This window comes from Mauremys mutica, chromosome 7, assembly GCF_020497125.1.
Source record: "Mauremys mutica isolate MM-2020 ecotype Southern chromosome 7, ASM2049712v1, whole genome shotgun sequence".
In the NCBI taxonomy this organism is placed as follows: Eukaryota; Metazoa; Chordata; order Testudines; family Geoemydidae; genus Mauremys; species Mauremys mutica.
Genome location: NC_059078.1, coordinates 112,970,398 through 112,988,105, shown reverse-complemented (window position 1 = coordinate 112,988,105; position 17,708 = coordinate 112,970,398). Strand labels below are relative to the sequence as shown.

At 41.4% G+C, this 17,708-nt stretch overlaps 1 protein-coding gene and 1 long non-coding RNA gene across 2 annotated transcripts in view; one reads left to right on the top strand and one right to left on the bottom strand.

The window, feature by feature from the left end:
* The window catches only part of BAG3 (BAG cochaperone 3), a 21,385-nt gene extending 8,904 nt beyond the window's left edge, over positions 1–12,481 (top strand). Inside the window, exons 2-4 of the mRNA XM_045025015.1 lie at positions 4,464–4,820; positions 6,770–7,156; positions 11,201–12,481. Coding sequence (XP_044880950.1) covers positions 4,464–4,820; positions 6,770–7,156; positions 11,201–11,959 — 1,503 coding nt within the window. The 3' untranslated portion in view covers positions 11,960–12,481. The remainder of the gene's footprint in view (positions 1–4,463; positions 4,821–6,769; positions 7,157–11,200) is intronic.
* The window catches only part of LOC123374757, a 20,184-nt gene extending 2,476 nt beyond the window's left edge, over positions 1–17,708 (bottom strand). Inside the window, exons 1-2 of the long non-coding RNA XR_006581186.1 lie at positions 16,874–17,708; positions 404–508 (exon numbers count right to left, since the gene is read on the bottom strand). This is a non-coding gene — a long non-coding RNA (uncharacterized LOC123374757). The remainder of the gene's footprint in view (positions 1–403; positions 509–16,873) is intronic.

Below are 17,708 nucleotides of genomic sequence, written 5' to 3'. Positions count from 1 at the left end.
CTATGGAAAAGCTAAGTATTATAATTAATATGTAAGTCTTAGAGGACCTCTCTTCTTCAGAACACAGCTTAAGAAAATGTTACTGGCCATGTGTTCTGCAAGAAGCAAAAATGTAGCTTTTCAACTTTTTTCCTGTAGATCCTTGTAGCATTGTACATTTTGGAGTTCAGTCCTACTCTTCTTACTCATGCAAATTGTTCCCAATTTAAGAGACCTGCTATAATGATATGGGTTATAGTTTGCATCCAGCATATTCTGGAAAATTTCAACATCTGTTGATAGAACAATATGGAAGAGTAAGGAGTGACTGAAAGCTCAGGCATGACCTCAGGATTTGACTAATTATGATAATTTTGGCCTCTGAGGAATGCTCTGAGGAAGCAGCTCGATGTGTTGGCCTTACCTCATCCTCCACGCCAGGAAGAGAGTGCTGGTGTTTAGAGGCTGTCGTCATAAGGATTCTTTCCCTTCCATCATGCCCTGCTTGCTGAGGGAACTCATTTAAAAGCTGGGATTAAGATTGAGAATCTTGATGTAACTTCTGACCATACCCTCCATATTATTATTAAAAATAGTTGCATACTCTGTGGCACATTTTACCTTTGTAGCAGGGAGATGAGAGAGTGATTCCTTTTAGTCCATTATGCAGCATTGGTGCATAGGACTTGGATTTCTGCTTGCTTTATTTGAACCAGGAGGGTCGTGGACTAAGTTTTTTATCTAATTGTATTTTGTTTAATCATTTCTTTTTATACGTGTGTCTTGAATATGGACTCTGGCATGTGTAAACATCCGTGTTCAGACATTGTTTATTGTAAGGCAAATAGCACATAAGAACTGAATATAAAAAGTACTGACAAGCATGATTTCTTCCTAAGCTGAACCCTGAGACTGAACGTCCTATGCTGACGGGAGGGTTGTTTCTCACATCGGTGTAGGTAATCCAGCTCCCTAAGAGGTGGTAGCTAGCTTAACAGAAGAATTCTTCCATTGACCAATCACTGTCTAAACTGGGGGTTAGGTCAGCATAGTTACATGTCTCAGGCATGTGGATTTTTCATACCCCTGAGAGATGTAGCTATGCAATGGAAGTTTCCAGTGTGGACCAGCCAGGTGTCACCGACTAGTAAACTTAAATTAGTATAAATTAAATGCTAAAAAGAATAATCAGGCTTATAAAAAATAGTTGTAATTGGATGACCTTCCTTATGTTTGTTGTGATCTATGTAATTCATAATTCATGCTACTTCTGGAGGCAGACGGGAACAGAGAATTTTGTTGCTTTTGTGGGAGGTGCTCAGATATTAGTGTTGAAGGCCATATAAATACCTTCATAGATATATACATACATACATACATATACCTAGCTACTGTTTTTGTAATTGACCATGAAGAGAATTTGAGTACAGGGACTAACTACATTTGTAATTTTCCACGGGATGTGCTTATATTTATTTACAGCTGTAAATATAATGAGATTACAGGGGTACAGTTCATGCTGTTCTGTTTAAGGTGGTGTCAATGTTTCCATTATAAACCCTATTTTCAGGGTTTATAAGCGTGCTATAAAATTTCACTCCAGGCAAATCTTGGCATTTTAAAAAAAACCACACAAACACGCCTCTCAGCCTCTTTGTTGTTAGGCTAGTTGTTTTGCATTTCCAACCAAGGTCTGAGCTGTGGAGGCAGGATTTGTCAGATAGCTGAGATGGTTCACAAATTTAGGCAGTCTAAAGGGCCTGAAAATAAAATTTATAGGGCCCTAACATGATCATCTAGGATGAGATAAATCCTATGGAGGGTGGTAGTGGTAGAGGAAACCTTTACAAGGATTCACCTCATTCCAGATTGCTCTGCTGGGGGTTGAAATTGAGGTTGCAAGGCTCACACCCAAACCTAGCAGACTTCTGAGATTCCAAGGAAGATTTTGCCTCTGTACCGTCCCCTAGCAGCTTCCTGATAGGGTGTCTCAATTGGAGCCTTGCCAACAGGGACTGCCCTGCCATAGATATTCCATGGGAAAGATCCAATGCAGCTTAAGAAAGCATCTTGTTTGGGGTCCTCCTGGCTTACCCAGGCTCTAACCTCTCCATAGCAGTGATCTCATACCCTGTGGGTCATCTTCTACAAGGTTCACAGGAGGAGAGGACAATATCACAGAGGTGGACAAACCTCCCTTCCACGCTAGAGTGGGGAGATCTGCACGAGTCATCCCAGCTGGGTAGTATAATTCAGGCAGACCTATCTAGCTACCCATAGATCTCTCTGTGGCAGCGGTTCTCAAACTGTGGGTCAGGACCCCATTAAAATGGGGTTGCCAGGGCTGGCTTAGACTTACTGGGGCCCAGGGCTGAAGCCCGATCCCTACTGTCTGGAGCCAAAGCTGAAGCCCGGGATTGAAGCCAAAGCCCAAGGGCCTCAGCCCTGGGTAGTGGAGCTCAGGTTATAGGCTCCCTGCCTGGGGCTGAAGCCCATGGTCTTTGCCCCTTACCCTCCCCCCCCTCCCCCCCCCCCCCCGCGCGCAGTGGGGCTCAGGCTTCAGTTCCCCCTCCCAGGATCGTCTAGTAATTTTTGTTGTCAGAAGGGGGTCACAGTCCAATGAAGTTTGAGAACCCCAGCTCTATGGTAAGGGAATTTTCTTCAGTAGGATTGCGTGGCGCAGCTGCTGTAAACTAGGCTGAGTCATTAGATTCCATGCCTGATCAGCAAGGTGTTTCTTCTGAGCACTGAATCATCTATTTTCCTGACTACTAGGCAGCATGGTTGGCTTCACTCACTTGGCAGAAATTCTGCTTTGCACATGGCTTCAGTTGCCACTTGCTGACTGTTCTTGATTTTTCAGGTAAATCAATTTGCCGACTTAAGCGTATGTCCCTCCAGTGCCTAGAGGGGAATTGCTGCCAGTAGCACTAGGAACATACTGTGTTGATCTAGATTTATATTTGCAGGGGTAAATACATTGATACAGCAGGGAGGGTGAATTGGTGAAGAGGACTTAGTTGTTTGTACTAAGAGTCCAGCAGCCCCAAGACCATCCATATGCAGGTGCTGATTCTGTTCTTGCGTCTGTTTAATTCTGAAATAATAAATAGTTACACTACTATAAAACCATTGTGAGATCAGAATCAGACCCATAGTCTTTAATTGTATGCAGAAGCTAACTTAAAATTATTTTTCTCTGAGAACTTTCTGGGCCTGATTTTCCTTTCTGACTTCAGTGGAGTTTGTCTTAATTTACAGCAGTGAAAGAAAATTCAGGCTCTCTGACTCGAGCCATTCCCTTCTGGAAGCACTTCATATATTTGGTCTCATTAACTTTGTTAAAATAATAGAATTTAATTTTATAGCTTGCTGAGTTTCTCAATATTCTTTGTTTTAAGGAGGCACTGGCATATGGGAGGTTCACTCAGTATCTGATTGGAAAATAATTAATTTTCATTTAGTGAATTGGTCTGCTTACAGACGACTCTGCTACATAATCGAGTAATTTTTCTGGTTACAACAACACTTAATACTACGATAGAAATCCTATTATGTCCTCTTATTAAACTCTCCCTTTACTGAATAACGACATTACCCTCTGTGTGGTAGAGTGCTTGTTATATGATCTTACTCAAATACATCTGGAACTTGGCCCTTAGGAGGGCCTCAAAATAGAATGGCAGTTGCAGGAAGAACTTTATTAGAGGACTTATGAGGGAGCTTGGTACAAACCACTTCCATCTTATGCAGAGTATTAGTATAAGCATAATCCAGCACCACGTAGACTTATCTTCCATTCCCTTTGTTAGATTTCCTTTTGGTATCCTCCCTTTATTACCCTCTTCTTTTGTTATTCTCCCCTTAGCAGCTATTACAACTGAATCACATTTAGCTGAAAGCAGATACAGTATCCAGCATCAAGAACACTCTTTTAATAGCCAGTGGAAGGAACAATACTGACGAACATTGCTTTTCTGATAATCTCCTGTTTTCTTGAGAATTTCTTTGTCTATAAATGGGCTTGATTCGAAAAGTTGCTGAGGGATTTCTTTCTGATCTCGCACTGCTGTAAATCAGACATGTCTCCACTAAAGTCAGTGGAGTTACACTAGTATAAAGCTTCTTCTGTGTGTCAGATCAGAACTGCAATTATGAAATGGGAAAAATTGGATATGTTTAAGCTTAAAGTTGCTGTCTATCAGAAGTGAAAACTTAAAAATATCCCTAGACAAATAATTTATTCATCTTTTTTTCCCTACTGCACACAATTCTGAATGATTAGAAGCTGTAGTTAACCTCTGCATTAGAATGTGATACCAGTTGCTCATGCAAAGGAATTTACTAGAAATAAAGGAAGTTTTAAAGTTCTGACATACAGTTCCTTCATTGCTTTGAAGATGGAAGTTTAAGATTACTTGTTCTTATGAGTTGCATTGGTCCTGACTTCTAAACTTTTCCCATGTGGTGTTTTTAATTTTTAGGAGGGCCAGTCATCAGCAAATGGTCCTTCTCGGGATACTCCAAGGCCGCCACAAGTAAGAGAAGGAAGCATGGGATATCCTCAACTTCGTGCTGGCTACATCGCTATTCCAGTTATGCATGAAGGTGCTGAGAACAGACAGCAGCACCCGTATTACTCTGTTCATCAGCCTGGCATGCAACGATACAAAGCAGAAACTGTTCCCACCACAAAGCGGGCAGAGTCACCTTTAAGGGGGCCCTATGCCCACTCGGACTCCCCTGCTAGAGGACCAGCTGAAGCTGCTCAGACAGATAAACAATGTGGACAGACAACAGCAGCTGCAACAGCCCAAACTCCAGCCTCACATGGGCCTGAGGTAACTTGTCAGTAGTGCTGGGGTGTGTTTTGCATTACTCTCCAACATTTGTGACCTAGAATGGCATTACAGCTGCCAAAGTCCAAAATTACCATAGAATTACATTTCTCCCTCTCCCCCCCCCCATACCTTCAAAGTATTAATACAAACTCAAAAATGCACTTTTTAATGGTTCTGCAAACAGTCACTTCACTGTAAATGCTTTACATTTTATCTAGCATCACAGTGTCTCACTCACAAATGACTGTGCAGAAAGAATTGCACATAGATTGATTCTGTCTCTTGTCTCAGAAACAGAGGCACATAAAGCCCGATTCTCCTCTCACACTGGTTGACTTAATGGAGTTATTCCTGATTTGCACCAATGTAAATGAGAGCAGAACTGAGCCTACGGTGTCCTGTGACATAACTGTGAAACAATGTAAGTGAAAATGCTAAAAACAAACCAAATCAGATAAAAAATAAAGGCTGCTATTGTTTTATTTTTAATAAATGAGACCATTTTACAATCCACCAAACTGCACTAATTGCAGCTGAATGTTTTTAAAGTGCATATTATTTTTAAATGTATATATCACTTGAATTTATTTTAAAAAAAAGCTTTAAAGATTAACTGAAATATTTTTTCTGCCCAGGCCCTTTACTAATTTGTTACTATATATTCATAATCAAAGTGTGTTCATAAAAAAGATTCTGCTTGCTTTGTATCTCCGAAGTACCAGGCCTTGGTTTCCTATTTTCTCTGGAGAGCTAGAGTTGAGATAATAGCCTCACAACAGATTGAAATCTGAGTTTGTGTTTTCCCAGCCCTGAGTTGAGTGGGGAGTGAATGTTGAATTTGAGCCATATGACAGCTTTTAACGGAGGTTTTTATGCAAATAGTGGCAGGATTCACTCTTAATAGGATTGGCCCATACACCACATGATTTTAAAAATCTGTGTTTTGTCCCTGAAGCCCAGGGTGGCACATGATAGAATAATGAACCAGCTACTGGGTTTTGGGGGTTTTGTTTTTTATTTTTTGTTCAGTGTGGCCAGGACCCCTAAGCCATATTTGTGTAACCACTTTGGCCAGTCTTCTTTCCTCTCAGTACTTTGTGCAAAAGAACTTCCAAAAGTATATTGCCCCATGTAATGTTGATGCCACTCAAAGCACTTTGGGTCAGCTGTCCAGATTCTCAGAATTCCTTGATACAAACAGTAGTTGTTCAGGATACACAAAAACGTTGTGGCCACAAACTAAAGTGTGTTACCTGTAACAAGATAATGCAACTGTGCCTTTAAGTATGATGTCTCCAAGGCCTTATTTTCCTAAAATATGCAGCTCTACAGATAGTACCAATGGTGGAAGTGCTGGTAAACAAGGTGCCACCAGCATTTTAACTGTCATGTTACTTAGACTCATTCTGAGCAGTGTTCAGACAACAGTGCATTAAAATGCTAAGAGCACATTAGTATTGCTACCACCAGTGGAGCTGCACCACTGGGAAATTAAGAAAGTCATTCTAGCATTCACACCCTATCCTAACAAGATACAAAACCACAGGAAGAAGTCCTAGTGAGGCAAAGGCAACATTGTTTATGTGACTGTGGGTTTGTTTTTCCCCCCTTCCTTTGCTTAACTTTTTGCCCCACATCTAACCAGTTTTAATCAGACTATCTGAAACTTTGTTCTTGTTTAATGTCCCCTCCCTCCTCAGGGAATGCTGCAGCTCAGGTTTCACCTATTACAGTGATGCTTTCTCACTAGTTCTGCGGTTGTCCAGCAGGTCCCCTAGCAAAAAACAGGGAAACCAAATCCTGATGTGCAAACAGATTACACCACTACTCCCCACTGTCTCTCCCCATTTTTTGGGGGGTGGGGTGGGGACAAATGTTGAGGCTGCCTTTCAACATATTAATAAAATAAAAATGTGACACAATTAACACTAATAATCTTGTTTTTACAGCAACCTCAGTCTCCTACAACTTCTGACTCACAGTCAGGTTCCCCTCAGTCATCAGGTAGACCCAGTGCAGGAAGCCATCAGGTCCGTCGAGGTTATATTCCAATCCCTGTGATCCATGAGGAAAAAGGCCTCAGGCAGCCATCACAAGTATACCATCAAGCACAGAAGACGCACTACCCTGCCCAGCAAAGTGATTACCATGTCCACCAACCAGTGTATCACAAAATTCAAACTGATGAACGGGAGCCCAAGCCAGCACGGGAGCAGTCCCCATTCAGAATGTCTCAGAAGGGTTCGTCAAGTCGTGAAAGTTCACCAGCCAGAGTTACCACTCAGATACAGTCCCCAGTTCCCATCAGAGTACAGACAGTTGTGGACAGACCCCAGGTATGCAAGATGATCCACAAAATCTGATTTTTCTATAGTAATTGTGCTTTGTGTTAATATTTAAATTAAAGATCTGGATTATGCTAATAAGCACATAGAATTTCACAAATGTAATTCCAGCATCAGATCCTCAGCCCATGTAAATCCAGTTTACACCAGCTCTGAGGCTCTGGCCTTCAATATTGTTGTTGACAGTGCCACCATATTACTGAGGCACTATATTCTCATCAAGGCTAGCATTTCACACAACAGAGTGCTAAAATCCTCATTCTCACATGGGAAACTGTCAAAATTAGAGATTAAATTAAAAAGAAAAGTTCAGGGATACTCTAAATCAATTCTGATTGAAACCCAGAACCGGATTCTCTTTTCACTTGCACCCTATGTAAATCTCAGTCAGTGGTGTAAAGGAAGTACATGTTAGAAGAGAATCAGGCCCATGGGCTTCATAGTAACAATGCAACTTTGTCTCATTCATCATTGATTACAGCAGCAAATCCAGAAAGTAACCATTATTTATCATGATGAAAGGGGATTGGTAAAATCTACTCTACAGTCTGTTTCTACAGACAGTACTTTCTCACTAAACTTGATTCAGTCAGGGACAAATTGTCCAATTCTGCAATTTGTTCAAGATAGTGAAATTCCACCATACAGACAGAATTTTCTATAAGGTAGTATCAGTGTTTAGTATCCTAGACAAACTCTAAAATATAATACTATTTAGTGCTTGTCATCCAAAAGATTTCACAACACGTTACATTCACTAATTAACGTCAAGTGGGTATTACAGTATTCATTTTACAGATGGATAAACTCGCATAGCAAGACAGGACTAGAAACTAGGAGTGCTGACCAAGATTAGTGCTTACTAGACTACAGTGCTTTTTACATGCCTTTTCTGAAGCATAGTCACATGTCAGTCAGAGTGGTGTCTGATTTAGTGAAGGGAAGGACTACATTTTGATTAGATGCATTTCCTGAAAAGAGCTGTATTTGTTTGATTTACAGTCAGCCATTCTGGAACAATACTTGGGGTCAAACTCTGCCCTCAGATACAGTTGCTCACAATATCTGAAGATAGAATTAGGCCACTTGCACAGAATATAATTAACATGCAAAATGTAAAATAATATTAAGCTTCCTACTGAGGCCACAAAGCAAGGACGTTTTGAGTCGATATGACTTCAGCATTAAACACAGGTTGACTTATTCTAGGATTTCCATCACTTAAATTGGTAAGATAACCCTAAACTTCTCAAAGGTGGGCTTTTCCCATTGAAGTCAAAGGGAACAGAATTAGGTCAATGCTGAGCCCTTTTGAAAACCCCACCTAGAACATGAACAAAATAGTTAAGGGGTTGGGGGAATCAAAACCCAGAATTAATGACATGTACTAAGTTTCACGGCTTGCTTTTTTGTTCTTTCTTTTTTTTAGGGCCAAACCTTAAGGCACTTAATTAGATTTTATCCAGTCTTTACTCAGGCAAAAATACTGTCCTCAGTGTATCTGAGCTCTGAAAATTGGCCCATTTACTTAGGGACTCTACATCAGTATTTAAGCACCTAACTTTAGGCACCTATATCCGAAATAATTGGTCTGAGACTTTCCCAGTGCCACACCATGAATCAGTGAAGGAAATGGGAAAAGAACTCTGGCTCTCGCGACTCCCAATCCTGTGTCCAGACCACAAAGCCTTGCTACCTTTTGGTTTTTATGGCAATACATTGTAATTTGTTTTGATGCCCTTTTGTCTCATTCTGACAATTCTACCTTTGTAGTGCTCTCTCTCTTATAGATACATTGTAACAGGTTTTGCATCTTAATCTCCCGTTGTAAGCACTCCACAGCAGAAACGCTGTCAATAAAATAAGTGTTACCAAAAGGTTAAAGATCTAGGAAGGTTATTTTCAAGTCAAGTTAACAGAGACAAGAAAGGGCATAGACTGTTAAAACCTGACAACTTCTGCACTTCCAGAAAATACTATCTCAGGCTGTGGCAACAGTACACACCGATGCAGCTGCGCCACTGTAGCACGGCTAGCGCAGACACTCTAAGCCGATGAGAGAGAGCTCTCCTGTCGACTTACTACTCCAGCCCATGCAAGGGATGGTAGCTATTTCGCTGTCCACGCTGGCACTTAGCTCAGTGTAACTTAAGTCACTTAGGGGGGCGGCTTATTCACACCTTGAGTGACACAGCTTATTCCGATGTAAGTGGTAGTGTGCACGTAGCGTCAGTTTGTTAGAAATTAAGAGTGACATTTTGACTATATTGAAGTCAATGGCAAAACTCCCACTGATTTCAGTGGGGTCAGGATTTCAGTCTAAGAGCCCAATCCTGCAACGCTACCTTGCTAGGGCCTCTCATTGAAATCTATTGTTTCAACGTGAGTTCAGCATGAGGAAAGCTTGTAGGACTGGGCCTTAATATCTTCGAACCGGTTCGTATAATAATCTCTAACAACTTTACTTTGAAAGGCAGTCCTTTGAGTAGTATTTTTCAAACAGCAAAATGCAGCAGTCCTCTGAAAGGATAAACTGCATTCAAAGTGTTTTTAAAAGTACAGGAAACTAGATTTTTAGGTAAAATTTGACTAAAACATCTAAAAGCAGGGCACAAGAGAATGGAAGAATTTCAACTTTGCAGATAAAAAGTTTTAATATTGAGACTACATAGAATAAGTCACTGATTCCTCTTGTAAAAATGACAGTATTCTACAGTAGTGTTCTAAATAAAATAGTCAACACTAATCTATGGTCAGGGATTGTAACTTCAGTGTTGTAACTATTCAAGGTTTTGCATCATAACTTGATAGAAGCTAGGCGGAGGCATGGCCAGGCAGCTCTGACTACTGCCTGCACCCAGGGCACTGGCTTCGCAGCTCCCATTGGTTGGGAACCACGGCCAATGGGAGCTGCAGGGGCGGTGCCTGCAGGTGGAGGCAGTGTGCAGAGCTGCCTGGCCATGCCTCTGCCTAGGAGCTGAGTGAGGGGGATGTTGCTGTTTTTGGGGAGCCACCCAGGTAAGCACCACCCAGAGCTGCCTCACCCCGTCCTGTGCCACAACTGTCTGCCCCCTCCCACACTCAAACTCTGCTGCTTCTGGGGTGGGGACACGCGGAGGCAGGTAAGGAGCCTGCTGGCCTCACCAACCCACCCCTCCTCCAGCACCAGTGGGGGTCCTGGGGCACGTGCTGCCACCCACACCCCTCCCCCGCAGCACACGGGCTGTGCTCCCCCAGCACCCGCAGGGCCTCCGGGCAAACCCCCTCCCCCCCCCGGTCACAGTCCATGAATTTTTGTTTACTGCCTGTCACCTGTCCATGACTTTTACCAAAAATACCCATGACTAAAACGTAGCCTTAATTATAGTATATGAGCTTACTTATTTCTTGCAGCTGAGATCCACCATATTCCTTCCTGCCCTTGGTGCATCCCCCCCAGGCCCTATGCTGAGTTGAGATTAGGGGGTAGATGCATGGCCCAGATCTTGCAGAATGGATAGGGGGACTCTGTGCTGGCCCATTGCAGTCCATGTCTGGGCCCATTGCACCTCCTGAATGATGCAAAGGGGCTGGATCTGAGTAGGAGAACAAATCTCCCAGTGAAAAGACGAAGTTAAAGCTAATGACCTTTGGAAATAGTCTTAGGTTGGTAATGGCAATGTTTGCAAATCTGGATTCTACCAGTGCTAGTTGTCTATGAAGAAGTTGGTGTTAATACTAATATTTTAAGCAGCATCTTTCAATTAAGCCTCAGTATGATGGAAAAGATTTGAGACCTAGATTTTTCACAAGGGACTAGGTGCCTGAGTTTTTTTTGGATACCTGACCTGAGACACCTTAAAAAGGCCTGATTTTTCGGAGCATTGGTGCTCATCACATTCTGAAAATCAGGCCTGTTTAAGGTGTCTCAAATTGGGCAGCCAAAATCACTAGTCACCTTTGAAAATCTTTTGGCCTGAAAATTGTAATTTTTGTTTACAAATGAAGTAGGATTGTTTTCATGTCTCACAATAATAAACTTTCCTCCTTCTTCAGGCTTCTCAGCAACAAATCCCACCCCAAGAAACACTACATGAAAGCATACCTGAAAACAAGGCAAGCCCATCAGGAACTGAGATGCCTTCATCTTATATCCCAATTCAAGTCATTCACAAAGAACCAGATTCTAAACCACCACCACAGAAACCTCCACCCACTGCAGAAAAGGTTGATGAAAAGATTCCCTGTCCTGCTAAGAGTGCACCTCCAGAGGAGAGGCTTTCTTCTGAAGAAACTTCACCACAGAAGATGATGGAAGTGGAAGAGACACAGAAGCATCCTGGTGTCTTGAAAGTAGAAGCAATTCTAGAGAATGTTCAGATGCTTGAACAGGCAGTTGAATCTTTCACAGGCAAGAAAAATGACAAAAAATACTTGATGATTGAAGAGTATTTGACCAAAGAGTTGCTAGCCCTAGATTCAGTGGACCCAGAGGGTCGTGCAGATGTGCGCCAGGCCAGGAGAGATGGTGTAAGGAAGGTCCAGAATATTTTGGAAAGACTTGAACAGAAAGCAGAAGACGTCCCAGAGGTAGTTCAAGTTTATGGACTTCAGTCAACCTTGATGGAGAATAATAAGCCACCACAGGAAATCATGGAGATTGATCCTGTGGCGGACAAAACCAGGAAAGATACAAGTAACAAAGATGCCAAAGAGCAAACCAAAATGGAAATGCATCAACCTGAAACTAAGGAAGAAGTATTTACCAATCTTGCCAGCACAACAAACACAGTTAATAACCCAACTGAACCATAGCCACATGCTGAACTTTAAAGCTCTCAGACTTTATAACTTGAAGTGTGTTTTAAGTGAATTTTAAGTTGCATGCATTTCAGAAGCTTTTCATCAATTGGTTTTTAAATCAACATAGCAGCTTGGGACACACACACTTGCGGGGCAGGGGAGAGGCTATACAGAAATTGATGCATTTATCCTATATTCTTACACTTTATAAAGAGACATGTTTCAAGAACGAGTCTTGTTCTTAAGATACTTTTGTGCCAGCTGGATCCAAAAAATGCCTCCGGGTTAACATTGATACGTGTTGTATTTTAATGTTTCTTCTGCAGGTAATTTTTGTAAAATCAAAGCCCTGCCTCACCAGAATACCAAACCCTTCTACAAGTGTAGCCACTCTAGCAAGAATATTTTATTTTTAATGTTCATAAATGGGCACTTTAAGTAAAGATGCATAAAAAGTGTGTAAGAAATTGTAGAGCTATTTATATGTGTGAAGGACTTCAGTGCTATATTTTAAAAGGGAAATAAAATAATATAGAAATCTGACTTAGTCTTTTGGTTTATAAACTAGAAAGCTGAGTATTTGGAAACAATTACTGCCTTCTAAAAATAGATATTTTTTTTAATATCCTATTCTGGTTTAGGTAATGTCTGCTTACACCTACTTTCTGATGAGGGCAATGATTTGCCTTTGCCCAACTCCCTCTTTCTGCTGTATTTATCAGCTGCCTGTACTTTTTGTTGTATGGAGACGTTAGATTTGCTGCTTGACCTGCTGGTATTAACAGAGTTAGTGCTTTTAGAGTATATTTATATGAAACCTTGCCAAAGCAAATCATGTCACTAACTATACAGTCATCTCCACTACTGAAGTTCACTATCACTCCACACACTGTATTCACATCCAATTTGTGTAACAGCAAATCAATGGGATCAACAAGAATCCATCTTCTGTTCAGCGAGTTTATTTCAGGGCCAGGTACACACATTGTATCTGGCAAAACAATACAATGCAAACACTTTTCCAAGCAATCAGCTTTCCTGTATAATTTAACAAGGGGCCTAATTATTCTTTCAGCTACAACCATGTGAATGGGAAGTAAATCCACTAAAGGCAGCAGACTCCGACCACTGCAAGTGAGAAGAGATTCAGGCCCAATGAGTTTTCAGATGTCTATTCTCAAACTGTCTATGACTTGTTCTTTCAAATTATAAAATGGACAAGAAATTTTTTTTATAAGCTAACATTTTGTATTTACCGTGTGTGAGACCCTCATCTAGTATAAACGATTAGTGTGAAATCAGTTGATCGAAGTTGGAAGGAGATTAGATTGGCAATTGAAATTGTGGCATAAATTAAATCGATTTCAAATCTTGGTTATGAAAGGCTTGTAGCCATTAAGAATTTGGAGTTGTCATTACATAATTTATTCCAACAGAATTATATAGCCTGTAAATTGCAGTAAACAGGTCTCTTAGAAAATGAAAGCTAAAGTCTATGATCTGACTACTGACTTTTTAATCTATAGGCAGATTGTTGATGTTTGCTTTAGTTTCATTTTGATGATCAACCCCACCACATAAATATGCACAACAATTTGTAACCAGTTGCTATTCTTAGCTTTATGACCAGCACTGTAGTCATTCCGGTAAAAGAGGTGCAAATTAAATTAATCTGCCTGCATAATTCTTGCAGGAACTCACTTCAGTGGCACATCCTCCTGCTGGATTGCATCTCTGAGGAGACATACCTCTGACATCATAAAACACAAATATTTAAATCAGGGATGCTTCTAGAAAATCAACTATAAACAAGAGTCCTTTGAGTTAGACTCCCATTTTTTTCTTTCTCCTCAGTGGGACATTAAAAAGATCTTGATATTAAATGTCATTGATTAGCTAGCTGAGAAGGTAATCTGAGAATTTAGGCTGTTGTCATGACTGAAGCATATTATTTCTTCACTGGAAGTTAGATACATTAAAGTTATAATTACCTTTGAAATAGAGGCATTACACTGCCTATCAAGCATGTAATGAGTCATGTAATGCTATTTAAGATTATTCAGAGTATGCAGAGTCAAAACTTCATGACGAATATATTGACAAGTGGAGCAGGAGCCAGACTTTGATTCCCCTATTCACAATGACTAGCACTCTATTCCACACACAATTCCATTAATGTCAATAACACTATTCATGGAGAATGGTATTGATCATCTGGCTGTACTCAGGGGTTCTCAAACTTTTGCACTGGTGACCCCTTTCACACAGCAAGCCTCTGAGTGTGACCCCCCCTTATAAATTAAAAACACTTTTTTATATATATTTAACGCTATTATAAATGCTGGAGGCAAAGTGGGATTTGGGGTGAAGGCTGACAAAACCCCTGGGCTAGATCATGAGAGAAGGATCTGTCCTGAATGAGGGGCAGGGCATTGTGTTGTCCATGTGTAGCCATCTACCTCCCGCCCAGTTCCCCTGCTGCTTAAAGAGGGAGTAAACTGCACCCAGCATGAGCATATGCAGCCTGACATACCAGCTACCCAACATATGGGAGGAGGTGGGGAGGAGGCCAAGTCACCTATTCCAAGTCAAACTCTGTCCCTCTTGCTCACTTGCAGCTCTGCAGATCCTGCTTCAGTTCCCGGGTTAATAGCCAGGATGTTGGTAGCCAGCACAGGAGAGTGAGGGAGTGCCTTACATCCCATTATGACTGTGCTATCATACTAGGGCCAGAGTGTGACCCTGCTAAGTGATTAGTTATGGAAGTTTGCTATTGACTTCCACAAGCAGCAGTATCCCATACACTTGCCCTCGCCACTCAACCCACAGCACACTCCCAAGTAGTGCTATGCTCAACAAACTGGGAATGTGCTTTGGAATGCAGAGTGTATGCGGTTATTTATGTTAAAGGGTTACTCTGCATGTGCAATAGTCATTTTCAAAAATGAAAATATCCAGAGGTTTTACAGTAACAAATACAAAGTTGCTTAGTATTTACTATCAACTACTGGCCACTACATTTAATTTTGTTAAAAAACAAAACCAAACTCTCCAAAACAGACCCCAAAATCTGAGAAGTTCCAGTATGCTTCTCTCCCCATCCCCCAAAAGAGTAGTGATAAGAATATATGAAGCCTGTAGACAGAATCACAGTCAAGGCTTGGGCTATTTTCTGATTGCACTATCTTGTCCAGCCAGTGATGTTTTAAATGCCAGTAGTGGCCTGTTCTCTATATTTAAACCACCATCACAGACAGGCATTGTGTTTCTCATAAACATAGCCTTTTGATTATTTACATATGGCTACACCGTATACTCCCAATCTACCCTGAACCAGGGGCCGCCTGCAGTTAATGCTGCCCAGGAGCAGACGAGGGAGCACATTGTGACACAATTCATTGCCTAGTTCCCCCTTACTCCCGAGGGGAAGTAAGTTTCACGAGCCCTTTTCTTAGTGCCGATTATTTCCCCACCTCCATGTTTGTTTGGTTGTGCTTGGAAACTACTTCCACTCCTCACCCACAAGGAGGGGAAGGCTCATAGCTGCATGGCAGTCTACTACAGAAAGTGCTCTCTCTCTCCCCCACGCTATGCCCCAGGATGTGGGCAGCCTTCATAGGGGACCAAGGGGAGCACTTTACATCTTCTTACTTCCCTGCCTGAGGACGTAACATGGGTCATGAGTTAGTATTTTTTAAGGTGATAACTCAAGTAGAAGTCACGTGGATATTTTTTTTTAAAGTTGAATGTAGCTGGCATTTAAAACTATATTTAAAAATAGTTTTAGCCACCGATAAAATCATCCTATTAATACTTTTCCCTCCAATTTGTATTGACAAGAGAGATCTCAGCATGTCCATATGAAACAAAAAGTCTATGCAAAAGACTTTCCTCTTAAAAAGGGATCCTATGCGTGAAGAACACATGAACACCATAAAACATGTTATTTGTGCTGCCTCGGAAAGCTGTACCTCTTTAAATCAGATTATTTTTAGAATTTCTTGGCAGTTAACTTTACAGAAGCAACACATTCTTAATACTGTATTCATGTATCATCCCATAGGCCACTATGCAAATTGAACGGTTTGTCCACTGTTCTGTAACACTAGATACAAATGTAGTCAGATGCCAACTAATGGAATCCCAAGTGGGAGTTATTTTAGGAAAGGCAGGAGCCTAGTGGGAAAACAGCGAACATGTACTGACTCCCCTTGTCGAATACTTTTCTTTCTTTGTTCTAGAGTGTTTCAAAGTCATCAGTAATTTCAAAGACTCAAAAAAGAGAATTTGGGAGCTAGTCCTGCATTTCTTGCGCATTCAAACTAAAACTGTGGCCACTGGGAATTTGGGCATGTGCAAAATGTAGGAGCAGGCCTGATCTTCTGGAGCCCAGTACTGCTAGGTGCTGAATACCCACAGTCCTTTGCAGAACTGGAACCACTTTTTTTTTCTTCCAAATAATGTTACTATTATGATATTACCAGTTTTCAGAAAAACAAAGGATGGACACTCTCAAACCGAGAGTTCAGAAGACGTTTCTACACATCAACTATCAATTCATTTTGAACAAATGCACAGGATCCTAATATTCCATTTCTTTTACATCCGAGAACAAAAACCGCTTATTTCCATGCTCACTCCACATCCTATTTATAAAGGGGTACTGCGTGATTTGGGATTGATTTGGACTATGGAGTTTTTGAACATTTGGTCAGGAGTTCAAATCCTGCCTGGGATGAGAGTCTCCTACCATCACCACTATGCAGTGGTTGTACAGTGTTCTGTGAAATGAGTCAGTGGTCCGATTCCAACTCCACATCACAAAAAAAAAAAAAAGTTAGAATTTGCATTAATTGATACCCTCGTTGACAGGCTCAGCTGAGAGGCCACCGAATGAACAGACCTGAAAATGAAATAGCCACTCACCCTTAGAAATGGTGTCTCCACTCAGGGTTGAAGTGCATGGGCAGGGCAGTATGAAGAATCTTGCAGTGTTGTATCTGTTCAGTGGCTAAATAAAGGATCAGTCTCCAGGGCTTCACAAAAGTCATTTTTAAAAATTCATGGGTATTTATCTTAGTCTTAAATCAAGGAGGAGAAACTCATATTTAGTAACTAAAAGACTTAGAAATGTATGCCTGGTTGGTATTTTCCAGCAGCACTCAACAACCAATAGATCTTATTTGCATAAGAGCCCTGATTTATTACTTTAACTAATTGGCAGACTCCAGGTTCCCAACATTTCCATCTTGTCAAGGTAGCTCAGCTGCATTAACTCTCTTGGGAAAATTTTCCCACAGGGATGGTAAGCAAACAACCTACATCCCCCTCAACCATGTTCTCTCCATGCCTGCAGATCTCGGACAAGATATATGAAGAGGGGTTGGACACCCCCTTCTACCTGGAAAACAGGGAGATCTCACTTGCCAAGGGTCATCTCCACACACAGATCTGGGGGGAAGAGATCTGGCCAGTAGTAAGGACCACAGGATTTGGACCAGTGGGAGTTTTGAATTTTACCTCAGTAAGCACTGAGCATAAACAGAGTGGTATCAACTGCCAGACATACTGTAACTGTTGCTCCCTGCAGATTACTGGAGAGCTGTCATGCGACAACTTAAGTAGCCTGTCAGGCGTACCACTACTCAGACAAATGTTTCCTCAGGCACTAACACTAGGTGGTCTCCAGGAAGCACTACACCAACTTCCATTGGTGCCACGTTCTGCCCCAAGACATCCTGCCTCTTCTACCTATTCTTCC